The sequence below is a fragment of the Muntiacus reevesi genome, chromosome 1 (assembly GCF_963930625.1).
Source record: "Muntiacus reevesi chromosome 1, mMunRee1.1, whole genome shotgun sequence".
Classification (NCBI taxonomy): Eukaryota; Metazoa; Chordata; class Mammalia; order Artiodactyla; family Cervidae; genus Muntiacus; species Muntiacus reevesi.
In genome coordinates, this window is record NC_089249.1 from 271,041,252 (window position 1) to 271,056,115 (window position 14,864).

The 14,864-nt window shown below is 42.6% G+C and overlaps 1 protein-coding gene across 1 annotated transcript in view; it reads left to right on the plus strand.

Moving 5' to 3' along the window:
• The window catches only part of RHOBTB3 (Rho related BTB domain containing 3), a 59,343-nt gene that overhangs the window by 28,232 nt on the left and 16,247 nt on the right, over positions 1 to 14,864 (plus strand). Inside the window, exons 7-9 of the mRNA XM_065914196.1 lie at positions 5,397 to 5,509; positions 8,582 to 8,702; positions 14,044 to 14,217. Coding sequence (XP_065770268.1) covers positions 5,397 to 5,509; positions 8,582 to 8,702; positions 14,044 to 14,217 — 408 coding nt within the window. The remainder of the gene's footprint in view (positions 1 to 5,396; positions 5,510 to 8,581; positions 8,703 to 14,043; positions 14,218 to 14,864) is intronic.

Here is a 14,864-nt window from a genome sequence, read left to right on the forward strand (position 1 = left end):
ATGATTTTGTTCACCGCCTCCTGTACAGTGTAAGAAGCGTCCATCCATCGTTCTTGGCGGGCACTCTATCTATCAGCTCTGATCCCCTGAATGCATGAGTGTCTGCATTGCTGGTAGTCTCCAGGCAGTGCTGAAGTTTTGTACCTGCTCTGGGAATAAGTGGGACCACCAGCCACAGCCAGGGGCTGAGGGCCTGGAATTCCGCCCCGAGGCCCTGAAGAGGAACCCAGTGATTGGTGTCAGGGCACAGGATCAGAGTGGGACGCCTGCCAGGCTGTCTGACACAGAGCTCTCTGGAGCGGGTGCTGTCCATGCATTCTTGCACCCCCTACCTGAAGCTGAGGAAAGCCAATGCTTAGTGGTTGGGTGGAAACCAAGTGAGCCTGGCAACAGTGACTAGAAGCCAGAGGTGCATGATGACAAGGGGAACTTGCTGAGCTGCAAACCCCCCACCAGTTCAGGGCCTGGACTTCCTGGTCTGACACTTGGCTGTTACCTTTCTGCTCTGAACTTTGTTTGCATGTGACTCAGTCAAGAGGTAGAGCCAGGTACACACTGGCCACAGACCACTGACCTGGGGCTGCAGGGAGACCTGGATGTGGGTTGAGGTAAAAGGAAAATAAATGCTGCAGCAGGTGCCTAATAATTATTCTTTAATTATTTACTCGGTATAACCTCAGACTCAGGCAAAAGTGATACTGTTCGCTGTGTTTAAAAACACTACCATCTCAGCAAAATACAATTAATTGAGAAGAAAAATCAACCAGATTCCCGATCTCAAATGTCTAAACGTTTTCTGATGCTTTGTTTTTGCCCTTTGATCTTTTCCTGGCACATAGGTTGCTTATTTAAAAAAATATTTTTTAATTAAAGCAAACTAAAATTTGAAACCTAATTTTTTTTTTTCCTTAGAAACTTACAGAGGCTGGGCTTGTGTATTTTCTGTTTGTTTGTCTTATTGTTGTCAAACATCTAACAACTTTTGAACAGAGCACAAGTCTTAAGACCCTTTTTCGCACTGGTTTCCTCCTTGCAGCCCAGGCCTTGCTGCAGGTCATGTTGGGAACCGTGGAAGACAGGAGCTGGTTGTGCTCACGTCAGTTGGACCGGGAGGCAGAGGCAGAACCCATGACAGGGCGTGCTCCGGAATGTTTGCCCTGAGCAAACATGGGCTGAAAAACCCTATTAAACCTGTCTCCTCCTTAAAAAAAAAAAAAAAAAATGAACCAAATGACAGAGAATGTCTCCATTCTTTTTTTAAAATTAAAAAAAATTTTTTTAATAATTTTCTTTTAACCTTTAGGAATTTGAAATGTTGTAGATATCGTGTCTACCATGGACATTTGAGTTGCATATTTAGAAAGGGCCTTTTAATACTCTGGTTAACACTTTACCCCTGTGATGAAGGCCTCTGTTCATTTTCGTATTCAAATTTCTGAGCAAACAGACACAGGGAAAGTGCATATGTTAATTTCCTCTTGGATAGCTGCTAACATTGCATAATGTCTGAGTACTTCATGACCACCACTGACATTGCGTGTGCATGTTCAGTGGTGTCTGACTCTTTGTGACCCCATGAACTGGAGCCTGCCAGGCTCCTCTGTCCATGGGATTATCCAGGCAAGAATACTGGAGTGGGCTGCCATTTCTTTCCCCAGGGGATCTTCCCTACCCAGGGATCAAACCCACGTCTCTTGGGTTTTCTTCATTGGCAGGCGGATTCTTTACCACTAAAAGAGGAATAAATCTGAAAAGTGAGGCCAGCAGTTTCCTGGTCTTGAGGAGTAATCCTTAAATGGCATACAATTGTAACATTCTTACAATACTCTGTACAGTCTTTATGCTGGCAAATTCCTGAGTCACAGGATCTCAGATGGATAGCAATTGAAATCTTTGTAAGAGCATCAAGAATTTAACTTTGAGCTCTTCCTGCCACAGATGGCCCTTAGAATTTCACATCACTTATTGAAATGCTGCCAGGATAAATGAATATGTGGAAATGAGCGTAGTATTCTCCAGCTCTTGAAATTATTCTGTGATATGCTCTTCTCTGCACTGCATAAAAGAACAGTTGAATGCACATGGGTAGATCATGCTCTGTAGACTAAGTAAATAAGTGCTCTAAGAAGTTAAAGATCACAGTCAGTTACGTAGGATGACATCTAGAGCTTTGCTGGAACATACAGTACCATGCCTATTGTTAGCAGTAGTGTGTTGAGCACTTAAAACTATGTTGAGAAAATGGGGCACATGTTAAATGTTATTGAGGCCTCCCTGGTTGCTCAGACTGTAAAGAATCTGCCTGAATGCGGAAGACCTGGGTTTGATCTCTGGATCGGAAAGATCCTGTAGAGAAGGGAATGGCTACCCACTCCAGTATTCTTGCCTGGAGAATCCCATGGACAGAGGAGCCAGGGGGGCTACACTCTATGGGATCACAAAAGAGTCCGACGTAGCTTAGCGCCTAACACTAAATGTTATTACCACAAAAGAAGAAAAGAAAAATCTCAGTCTGATTATTGCTTTATGAGGACCTAAGTGTCAAAGATGATTTGATTAGCATTTCTAATTATGAAAAGAAGCCAGTCATTAGAGTGCCCTTATAACTTAGGCTTGCTTTTCTTTCAGTTATTGGATCTTTCTGTGTCTGTTCTCCAACAGATTGATATCCTGTAGGGATTTACCTGTTGCTAATCTTAATACACTTTGATTTGATGCATGTTTTCTTTCTGATACTCTTCTGAATGGAGATACCGTGTAGGTGTTCTTTAGTTAATGTAACTTTACTTTTAAGAAACAATCCCTGTGCTCTCCTTTAACATGTGTGAGTATCGGTCACAACTGCTTCCATGTGCAGTTTGCTGCATGCCGCTGACCCTGGGCTTTGATAGTGGATGAAATATCTAAAGGAAGAGCAATAGTCATCAATACTCAATGCACACTAGAATTTCCTGAAGGCTTTTAAAATTGATGTCTGGGCCCCATCTCCGTCTGGGGATGGGACCTTCTCCAATGGTATTTTATAAAAGATCTTCCAGGTAAATGTAATACGTAGCTAGGGGTGAGAATCACTGGCATAGAGTGAATTTTCTTGAACTGAGATCCCTTGACTTCTAAGGGATCCTTCTCTTTAGACTTCAATGGCTATGCGTGCATGGGAAATTTTTTGGAGCAGTGATCCAGAGAATTCATCAGATTGTGAGAAGAGTACGTGACTTGAAGTTAAAAATCACTCGTTGAGGAAGAGGAAAACAAAAAGTATGGGCTTGTTCTAGACTGTACGCCTTGGGGAATTTGAGGAGGGAGAAGAGCTAACAGTGAAGTCAAAGAAAGAGTGATGAAAGGTAAGAAGAGGCAGGGGTGCCCTGGAGCTAGCTAGCGCCGACGTGTGAGAGATAGTGTGAGACGTGTGAGAGACAGTGGTATTTACCTATTCCTAGGGGTGTGTTCCAGAGAAGGTGATGGCACCCCGCTCCAGTACTCTTGCCTGGAGAATCCCAGGGACGGGGGAGCCTGATGGGCTGCCGTCTATGGGGTCGCATAGAGTCGGAAATGACTGAGCGACTTCACTTTCCCTTTTCACTTTCATGCATTGGAGAAGGAAATGGCAACCCACTCCAGTGTTCTTGCCTGAAGAATCCCAGGGACGGCGGAGCCTGGTGGGCTGCCGTCTATGGGGTCGCACAGAGTCGGACACGACTGAAGCGACTTAGCAGCGGCAGCAAGGGTGTGTTCTGTGTTGTTGTATTGAACTTGGCCATGGTGGGAGCATGTACCCCACAGAATAGCAAATGCCTCAAATGAGGACTGTCCTTCCCCGACCCCGCTCCCAGGATACACTGTAGTAGTCATGAAGGGCAGGTAAGGAGAAGTTGAAGACAGGCAAGAATGCCAAGTGCTGCAGGGCTTAGCTGTAACGAGGCCTGAGAGCAACTGGACTGCCAATCTGATTCTAAAAGATTAGTTTTGGATCTCCTTGGTACAGCCTGGCAGCAATTGCCTAATCTCACTGGTTCAGTAAATGTTCATTCTGTGCCCTGTCCACTCCCCAGTATTCATGAAGGCACCTGGCAAAGTTCTGGCTACCTGAAGGGAAATAGCAGAAGAGAAAGATCGAGAGCAAACAGAAAAGGATCTCAAGTCACCCAGAGGGATAATCAGCTAAATTCATACCAGTCGTTAATGGCGATGGTAGAACTAGAACCTGGGTCTCCCAGCTGTGCCCACCCACTCTGTATCTTTTTGAGTTGTATTTTTAGGATTTAGGATTGTCTATAATGGAGAAGGCAGTGGCACCCACTCCAGTAATCTTGTCTGGAAAATCCCATGGATGGAGGAGCCTGGTGGGCTGCAGTCCATGGGGTCGCTAAGAGTCGGAAACAACTGAGCGACTTCACTTTCACTTTTCACTTTGATGCATTGGAGGAGGAAATGGCAACCCACTCCAGTGTTCTTGCCTGGAGAATCCCAGGGACGGGGGAGCCTGGTGGGCTGCCGTCTATAATAGGGTTGCATGGAGTTGGACATGACTAAAGCGACTTAGCAGCATAAGGGATGGGATGGATGGGGGTAGTCTCTATAGAAATGTACTTTGGAAAGTTAGCAGCACTGATAGTAAGATTGACTTGATGCAGAGAAGGCCAGTAGGGAGTAGGAAGGCTGGGTAGGAGACTGCTGTAGGCTAAAGACAGAAGTGTTTGGGGGAAGGGGAGACGTCTTGCTGATCCTGGAATAGGAGACTTGTAAGACACAGAGGAAAGGGGGCTGATAGGAGTGAAGTGAACCGAGGAAGAGATGGCTTAAAAGTGGGTTGGTGTGAAAAGGGAGAGAGGGACCGGATGGGGTGATTTTTCTTTTTTTTTAATGTCACAGTCGTGTAGTTCTCCAGAATATTATCCAGCTCTCGGCTTCCGGTTGGTTCTGGAAGCACTGGCTATGGAGCATCCTCATCTGACCCTGGCAGTGCGTGAAACCTTCTGAATGCATTCTGTTCCTTTGCTGATGGTAGTCACTGCCCTTCATGACTGGCATCATGGAATCCAGCCTTAGAAGGGACCAAATCCGCCTCTTACTCAGAGCAAGTAAATAAGTCGAGTGTTGGACCTCTTGTGATGGGAACTCGTATTCTAGCTTCTGCTGTTATCATTAGCCTGTTATAAAGAGGTGGCAGCTGTTCAGAAAGAAGAGTCTAGCTTTTGAGCAATAATTTAGGTGAAGGCAAACTTTTTTTTTTTAATGTGAAGGCTGTTTAAATGTTTTAGTATAATTACAGGAATATATGTTTGATAAATAAAAATTAAAAGAAAATTTTAAAAAAGGAACATTGATACCCAGTAAAATATTTATCTTTCTTCCTGCTTTAACAGAAAATTCAATATATATTGATTTGTTTACAGGTGCCTTCCAGTGGGAAGAGTTAGAAGAAGATATCAGGAAGAAATTGAAAGATTCTGGAGATGTTTCAAATGTAATTGAGAAAGTTAAATGCATTTTAAAAACACCAGGAAAGGTAAATTAGTTTATTGTAAGTTACTTTAACTTTCTCTGAATTTTAACTGCTATACTGAAGTGAATATACTAGGGAATCATGAGGAAAGTCGATAATGTATTTTTTTTTCCTTAAGTATATTTTTTGCTGTTTAAATGTTTTAAATATAAACACATGATTTCTTGCTATCTCTGATTTTAATTCATGTAAGAATTCCAATACGTATGAGTCATGTCTTTAAAATGTTGGTTTGTGAATTCTGTTCCCTGAGACATTCCCCTGGGACACTGGGAATATGCAGTCTATGTTAAGAATGAAGGCTGTTGAATTTGCCTGGTTATAGTCAGGCTTATTGGAGACAATGCTTTCTTACTGCTTGCAGTTTCATTCCAAACAGTTTTCAGGGGCATGGCAGTTTCAGTGTGTGTCTTTTTCAAGAGTTCGGAGAAATCTCCTTGACTAGGTGGACAGCTGAGGATTTGTTTCTCATCCAGTATAGAGTTAAATGCATATGTTAGGTTCAAAGATTATGGTCATAAACTACTGCACATGAAGACTCTAGTAACTGAGATTTTGCAGAGTCTATGCGAACCTTAAGAGTAAATTTATTCACTTTCAAGATGACTACATTATGCAGTTTAGCCAGAATCTTATTTCAGATTCTGTGATAAGCAAATCGACTACTAGATAAAAAGGTAAGTTGTGTGCACTGCTTAGTAGAATAGAGGTTTATGTTAAATGTAAGAAAAATGATTATTTCTTTAATTTTTTATGCAGATGACTGCCAATGCTATAACCTAAGTTTATTAACATTTTAAGTTAATGTTTCAAAACTGCACTAAGTTTTTATAAAGATTCCCAACTAGTCTTTAAATTAAAAAATGAATTCTTTTTAAACAAAGTATGGGATTAAGGGATGAGGCCACCCTTTTCTTGTTTTAATAGCGCATCGAAGCAGGTGTACAGAAGCTGGCCACTTGTGCCGGTGTGTGGCAGGGTGGTAGCTCTTACAGTCTAATTCAGCCAAAGAATGCTTTTGTAGAAATGTGCATTGTAGACTTGCGCCCTGCTTTTCAAAAGTTCTTTAGATGAACTTGCCCACAGACCAATGAAAATACACATATTCTCTCCAAACTTCTGCCCTCGCATTTTTTTTTCCCCCAAATTCAAGGCATAGTTGGCTTGGTGGCCTAATAGTTAGAATTCTGGCCTTTCATTGCTGTGGCCTGAGTTTAATCCCTGGTCAGGGAATTAAGATCCTGTAAGCCATGTGGTATGGCCCAAAGCAGGGGGTGGGGGCGGAAATCAAGGCATAGGTGACAAGGAAATCTGTTGTACAGATCCATAATCTTTATCTATTGATACCTAGAATACGTCTACATGTATTCATGGTGTACAGATTCATGACCTTTACCTAAATGGTTAGGACAGAAGTGTTGCCCGTTGTTCTGAACCTGAGCTTTTCCTTGGGTTGGATTCTGAACAGTCGTTCCTTTGAGTGGCAAGGATAAAGCAACTTTTTCTTGGGGAAAGGAAAGCTGGGTCCTGTGTTATTCTATGGGATTGAACTGAACTCTTCCTTTGCATGGGAGGACACAAGAGTTCTGTGCTTTCTTCCTGTGCTTTCCTGGGGGTCTCTCTTCTTTGAGTATTGGGATTCAGGAAATAGCCATTTAAATTGTGTCTGCCGCAAATTACCTGCGTCTTTGAGTAAGTCTTCTCAGGGCTTCCTCTAAAATGAGGGATAAACTAGGCATCATTTAATCATTTTATCAGGCGTAGTTTATAGGATTTACCGAATCCTAACCATTCGGCCACGCACGAAGAACTTCCATCTATGCCTAGTTTATCTCTAGACTGATTTCTGAAGCCCTCAGATTCTGATGATGATTTTTGACTGGTCCTCTCCTTTATGTCCCCCAAGTCCTCACCCCTAGCTCCTTCAATGTGTATGAAAGTATATTGTGTATAAGAACTTAGATTATAGGAACAGGGTTTGTATAATCCTATTTTGATCATCTATTTTGCTCATGGATATTATCCTGGAGTGTATGTTGTTCTTTGAGAGGAAGGATAAGTTTTTTTCCCTTCTCGCCAAACCTTTTAACTTCCCACCCTAGTAGATTAACTCAGAGTGGGGAGTAGGTGTCTTTTATTCTTATTGCTAACATTGTATGCCTGGTTATTTCTTGGAGATAAAGCTTTCTGAATTTCCTGTCTGGCTGAGCAGAGGGTCAAGAGTTCTGACCCAGCCAGAGGTTCTGAGAATCAGCCAGGGAACTGAGTGATGGAGGAAGGGAGAGGGGCTGGCCCTCATTTCCTGGGGTTCTTTCCTTCAGAAGGGATTGTCTGAAGGATCACAGAAGGGATGCACAGAGCACCAGATCCTGAGTGGGGAGCAGAGAAAGGCTGGAGACCCCCAGCCTTCTTCACTGTTAACTGGAGGCTCCAGCTAGGAGTTCGGAGAGGACAGATTGGTGCGGTCATGGGACAGGGTTTCTAGAGCTCCAGATGAGAGATGCAGGCAGTCTTTGATGGATTCCAGCCATCAGACTGTGGGCAGGAGAGCTATTTAGGATTATAAGGTTGTAGATCAAGGTGCATTAGTCCCTCACTCCCAGGTGTATTAGCGTTGCATCTAGTGAGCAGTAGAACTTGATGTGACAGGTGAAAAATATGTGTTTTCTTAATTGCAAATTAAATTTTGTGTATATATTTTCTTAACTCGTGAATAGACAAGCAGGTTGCATACGCAAGCATGTTTTGCTAGGCGTTCACATGAGGTTGCACTACTCTAGTCTGTTTCCCAGGTAACAAAGGTCCAAGGGGGTTCAGGACCCACAGCGACTCAGTCGTAGAGTTTTCACTTAGCCGGATCCTTCACTGCTGTGAGCGCTGCGTAATGCAGTGTTGCTCATTGACAGGTAGCAGATGCAGTTCTCTAGGGTAGGTTTCCACGAAAGCTGTGACCGGAGATGCCATAGAGGAGGTAATCATTGCTCCTTTAGACAGCAGAGATTTCCGCGTTCTCTAGCCAAATTATCAAAACATATTGTATAATTTTTCCTCTCGTGTTTTTATTTCTCCTTATAGTTTAATTGCCTAAGGAACTGCAAAACCTATCAAGCCAGAAAACCTCTGTGGTTTTATAACACTTCCCTCAAGTTTTTCCTTAATAAACCAATGCTTGCTGATGTTGTCTTCGAAATACAAGGTATAGTTCAGTTTTTACAAAGTTCATCATTCATGTTAATTTCTTGTTTTAACTTTCTATTTCAGCTTCAAGTATTTTGGGTGAAGGAATGACTATTCTCTATTGTAGGATGTAGATTAATAGTACTTGAATTTCTACAATTTCTAGAAAATTTCATTTTCTAGGAAATGAAATATTTTATTAAAATAAGAAAATTTATATTTTCCTTAGTTTGTTGTTATTGTTACCCAGTGCTTTGTTAACCTTTAGGGACTAGCAGGGGATAGAGTGATGTTACAGATCACCCACTTGTATATTTTGTTTGTGTATTTCTTTAAGATTGTAGTTTTTGAATCATCTGAAACTAGCCCCCTCGACATTTTACATTACGTCTAGTTTATGTTTTCAGCTCTTTTCCTTTTTAACTGAGCAAAAGGAACTACTCTCGCTGAGGGTCATGCCTGGCTTACATCAGGTGTCTGTAGTTATCACTGCATTTACTTCTTAACGACACTCAGAGCTATTGCTGCCTTTTAGCTCTGTTGGAAAGTAGTGCTACCTAATTTTAATAAAGATGAGCTCTTTTAATGCCCATTATCATTATTCGCTTGGATACTTTGTCACTTAGTAGATTGAAAGCATAGTCTTAAAAGTGAATTGTGAAATACCTTTAATTAGGCAAGAAGGATAGAAGGAGTTGTTTCAAATGAATGAAGTACACCTTTAAGTGAGCTGTTACTAAAAGGAAGATTTAATTTAATTTTATGGTAGAAATGTATGGCAGCTAATAGTGCCTTACTTTTTAAAAATGTTCACCAGAAAGATTTGTTTTGCTTTTTACTCTGGTCACTTGCCAAGACAAACAATGAATTGGGAACTTTCCAAGGTGCCTTTGGGTAAGCGGCTGTTAGTAGCTGCAGTGTGAGTGTGGGCTACTGAGAATGGGACAGTCAGTGACCTTGAAATTATGTAAAATGGGATTCAGAGAAAAGAAGGCCATAGATAATATACATGCTGTTCTTTTGAAACATCCCACCCTCACTGGGAGGACCCAGAGGAGTCGGGTGGAGAGGGAGGTGGGAGGGGGGATCGGGATGGGGAATAGGTGTAACTCAATGGCTGATTCGTGTCAATGTATGACAAAACCCACTGAAATGTTGTGAAGTAATTGGCCTCCAACTAATAAAATAAAATTTAAAAAAAAAAAAAAAAAAGAAGGCCAACAGTTGACCAAATTTCCTTATAATTTGCATAGGAGGCACTGATACCAATTATTTTACACTATTACTTTGCAATATTATTTTAATAATGTTGTATATTACTTTGCAATATTATTTTAAAACAATATTTTTAAATATTAAATAATAGTGCAAAATATTATTTTAATATTTTGCACTATTATTTTAGTGTAACCTGTTCAAAAGAGTTTCATGAGGAATATGCAATGCATGAAAATATATGTTACATTGAGAGGACAAAGAGAGCAGTGATAGAGAACCCTCTCACAGGCTCCTGCTTTTCTTGGGTGCCGTTGGCAGGCACCTGCTCGCACCCCCACCGTGGCAACGGCTGGACCTGCAAGAGCCCCCTGTAATGCCTGTGCGGATACCTCGTGGCAGCTGCCCTAATGCCCTTTGTAGCCTCCTCGGCTCAACACCCGAGGCCTCCAAGGAGAGGAGCAGGAAAGGGTGAAAGCAGGGTCCAGCAGCACCTCTGCCACCCGCTGGCCGAGAGGCCGCCTGGCTCTGAGCAGTGTGAGGAGGGCAGCTTCCAGAGCCACGGTCGCTGCTCTGGGGGAGGGTCTGCAGCCCCAGCTCCAGCCTTGGCTTTGCTTCCCAGCCAGTGTGTATCCTTGGGCTGGTCCTCCATACGCCTGCCCGGAGTCTTCTCATTTGCAGAGTGAAGACCGTGAGTCATGGCGATTCCAAAAGGTCCTTTCTAGTGTTAAGCTTGATGAGACGGTAGTGACAGACCAGGTCAGGGTTTTGCTTGGAAGCATTTTTACTATTTAATAGGCTTGACTGTGTTACTTTGCTTTTTCGGATCCTCTGTTTCCTCACCTGTAAAATGGGGATACTAGTTTCTACCTGGGAGAGGGGTGAGTGGTCATGAGGATGGAGATGATGGTGCGTAGAAAGGTATATTTAGAGGCCTGATGGGCAAACCACACTGCGTTTTTCTGTGCTGAATCCAGGGCTGCAGCAGATCGTTTTTAAAAAATGTTCAAATATCACTGACAACTGACTGGAGTTGACATTAAGATAAAAAACTATGGTTGAAACAGTCATCAAATGTACACTTATACAAATATATAAATGTATACAATGTGTATATAAGTTTGTATCTTTATCCATTAAATAAAACTAGTTACGGTAAACTTTTGGATCTGATGTAGAAAGATATGTTTTCTTTTGACATTTGAATCTGTGCCTTATGAAAAATAAGCTACATTCTGTCTTGTTTACTTAGTACATATTCTGAACCTCTCTTGAGCTAGACAAGTTTCCTGTTTTCAGAATAAAACAAAAGAATGATTCTAAAAATTTCATTTTCGAAACTTGGCAAGTAGTGTGAAGAACATATGAAAAATGTAGTATTTTAGTATGTAATGAAAACAAGGATCCTTGATAATCTGTGCAAAGTTACTAGAAACTGGGCTTTCAAATATTGTTTCACTCTTAAAACTCTTTTCTTTAAAAAAAAAAAACTAACAACAATTTAATACTACAAAGGAAAGTTACTTTAGGTCTTGATGTTTTCAAAGGACATATTCATCTGTTAACTAGAAAACTGATTTTTTTTTTGTTTTTTTTTTAGAAAACTGATTTTTCCCCTTAGAGATTCTTCAGCTCTATCCTCTTGCTGTTGTGTAAATAATCACTATGTTATTTTCATTTAGCATGTTTTATACTTTGCTTGTATATATGTGTGTGTGTATATATATATACATATACAGTGTTTAGAAATGTGGCTGAACTGAGGTATTGTGTTACAGTCTCAGAGTAGAACAATTTATAACACCAGGACAGTAGTTTGAAAGGGTGAGAAACAGATATGGGTATTTTCTTGATTGGAGGTGTCCTATTGAAGTAGGCCTTAAAAATGCTTGAAGGCACTGAATGTTCTGTTCTTGGTTTTGTAATTCCATTGTAATCACAGTATCAACAGGAAATTTCTGTTCAAGTTTCAAGGTTACCCATCAAGTTTCTTTCCCATCTACTACTATCTACTAGGTAATTTTTTTTTTCCAATCTTAAATTCCTCTGCTTAACCCAAATTGTAGTTTGTTTAAGCCATACTCCTATTCTTTTTTTCTTTTTTCATGGTTCCTTATTTAAGATTTTAGAATCTTCAAGTTGGAAGTCAAATCACATTGCCTATTTGAATTCTTTGTTAATTGCTGTGTACAAATACATCCAGCACACTTTGGTTGTGGAAACTGGTCACCCCCCACCGATGAACACTGTAACACTGAGGGCAGGTGACCGAAAGGCAGAGAGGCAGAGAGGGGGTCAGGAAGGGAGGCTGCCTGCTGGTAGGTGTGAGGACCTGGCAGGAGAACTGAGACTTCTCCCTGCACCCACAGGAGGTGGGTCTGCGTGGGTGACGGTGTCAGGCAGTGAGTGCACTGGCTTCGGAGAAAGTCACTAGGCTTATATGAAAGTTTTTTCCTCTTTTTTTCTGAGCCAGAAGATGTTGTGCTTGGATATTAAAGAGCATGAAGAACCCAGTAATTGTAAATATTTTGGAGAAGAATATATGCCCCTGAGAAGTGTGAGATTTGGGGGATGCCGGATGCAGACTTGTGGTCTAGCTCATAGAGTTACTTTCTGGAAGGGGAGAGGTTTGGCGTCTCTACACAGATGTAAAGAACAGACTTTTGGACTCTGTGGGAGAAGGCAAGGGTGGGATGATTTGAGAGAATAGTACTGAAACGTGTATATTATCATATGTGAAACAGATGACCAGTCCAAGTTTGATGCATGAGACAGGGCCGGTGCACTGGGATGACCCAGAGGGATGGGATGGGGAGGGAAGTGGGAGGGGCGTTCAGGATGGGGGAATCATGTTCACCCATGGCTGATTCATGTCAATGCATGGCAAAAACCACCACAATATTGTAATCAGCCTCCAATTAAAAGAAATTAATTAATTTAATCATGCAAACAACAAAAAAATAATAAAAGTTTGGCGTCTCCAAAGCGAGGTAGCTCCATGTTTCTCATCTTTGTACGTTCAATACCAAACGTGGTGGCTGTCCCGTGGCAGATACTTGCTGGTGATCTGTTAATCTGATCTAGACTGAGCTGAAGGCTGGCTGTAGGAGGTGGGAATGGTGAGCCCCAGGCTACCTGAGTCCCATCTGCCACAGCCGTGGTCCCTTAGCGTGGTAGTTGGAGGGCTTAGCAAGTTCCACTGGAGAGTCTGATCAGTTTCATGTGCTTCAGTGAGGGATAAAGGCTGAAAAGTGAAAGTGAAGTTGCTCAGTTGTGTCCGACTCTTTGCGACCCCATGGCCTGTAGCCTGCACCAGGCTCCTCCATCCATGGGATTTTCTAGCAAGAGTACTGGAGTGGATTGCCATTTCCTTCTCCAGGGGATCTTCCCGACCCAGGAATCAAACCTAGGTCTCCCGCCTTGCAGGCAGACGCTTTACCCTCTGAGCCACCAGGGAAGATATAGGCTGAGGGGCCTTTGAAATGTAAAGCAGCCCTGGCCCTCCCACAAGCAGGTATTAGTCCTCTGGGAAGGGGAGGTTCCCTGTGGAGGTACTGTGACAGGGAGGAAGCAGGGGACTAGGTCATCCATCGTCCTCTGAATTTTCCATGAAGTCTGAAATGTTGCCTTTGGCCCCACAAGAATTTCCCTTGCCATTCTTGCTATGATCTATGAACTGCTGAGGCTAAGCATGACTTATTTTCCTGTTTCTGATACACGGAAGCCTGGCCAAGACTGTACTGTGAATAATGGCTGTGTTTCCTTGGGAGGGCACATGGGCAGGGGTGGGTAGTGGTATTTCAAGCCAATTGTAGAGGAATGGATGTTTCTTACAAAAACATGTAGCAAAACATTTCATTTCAGTGCTTCTAGCTTCAGGAAATAAAAACTAAGTACCAAATAATTGCCTGACTTGCAAATTGTTGGTTTCAAAGTCAACTTTTGAACTCTCTGAATTTTTCAATTTATTTGAAAAACTAAAAAGTCTCTGAACTTTGATGCTGGTTATCACCCCCAGATCTGGTTTCTGAATGTCAGCTTCGCTGTGCCTAATGCAGTACCATTCTGATGAGGAGGAAAATTGCTAGAAGAGTAACTCGGCAGGCTCATCTCCCTTAGCCCTGTCTCCCTGTTGGACCCCACAGGTGCGACGGTGCCAGCCCACAGGGCCATCCTGGTGGCCCGGTGTGAAGTGATGGCCGCTATGTTTAACGGGAATTACATGGAAGCCAAGAGTGTTCTGATTCCAGTTTATGGTGTTTCCAAAGAGACTTTCTTGTCATTCTTGGAATATCTGTACACAGACTCCTGCTGCCCAGGTGAGCCGTTGTATACGTGTTAGATGATGGTGTTGTTCAGTCGCTAAGTCATGTCCGACTCTTTTCGACTTCGTGGACTGTAGCACGCCAGGCTCCTCTGTCCTCCATCTCCCAGCCTTTGCTCAGATTCATGTCCATTGAGTCAATGATTCTATCTAACCAACTCGTCCTCTACCGCCCTTTTCTCCTTTTGCCTTCAGTCTTTCCCAGCATCAGTGTTGGGCTTCCCTTGTGGGCCAGTGGTAAATAATCTTCCTGACAATGCAGGAGACATGGGTTCCATCCCTGGGTCGGGAGGATCCCCTGGAGAAGGAAATTGGCAACCCTCTCTAGTATTCTTGCCTGGAGAATCCCATGGACAGAGGAGCCGGGGGTTGGGGTGGGGGGCTACACTCCATGGGGTCGCAAAAGAGTCGGACGCAAGAACTAAACAACAAAAACATGTTAAATAGAATCTCATAATTCTTTCTTTCCTGATAATCCATTTTGAGACATTGCTTTCTATGAAACCTCTTTTCACTTAAGGTTTGTGGGAGCTGACATCGTGGAATGTGCCAAGTAGGTGGAGGTGATGTTGGGACAACAGAATTTTTATAGTCAGTTCAAGTGGAAGAGTGGTGATTGGCTGCCTCTTGTGGGCCCTCAGG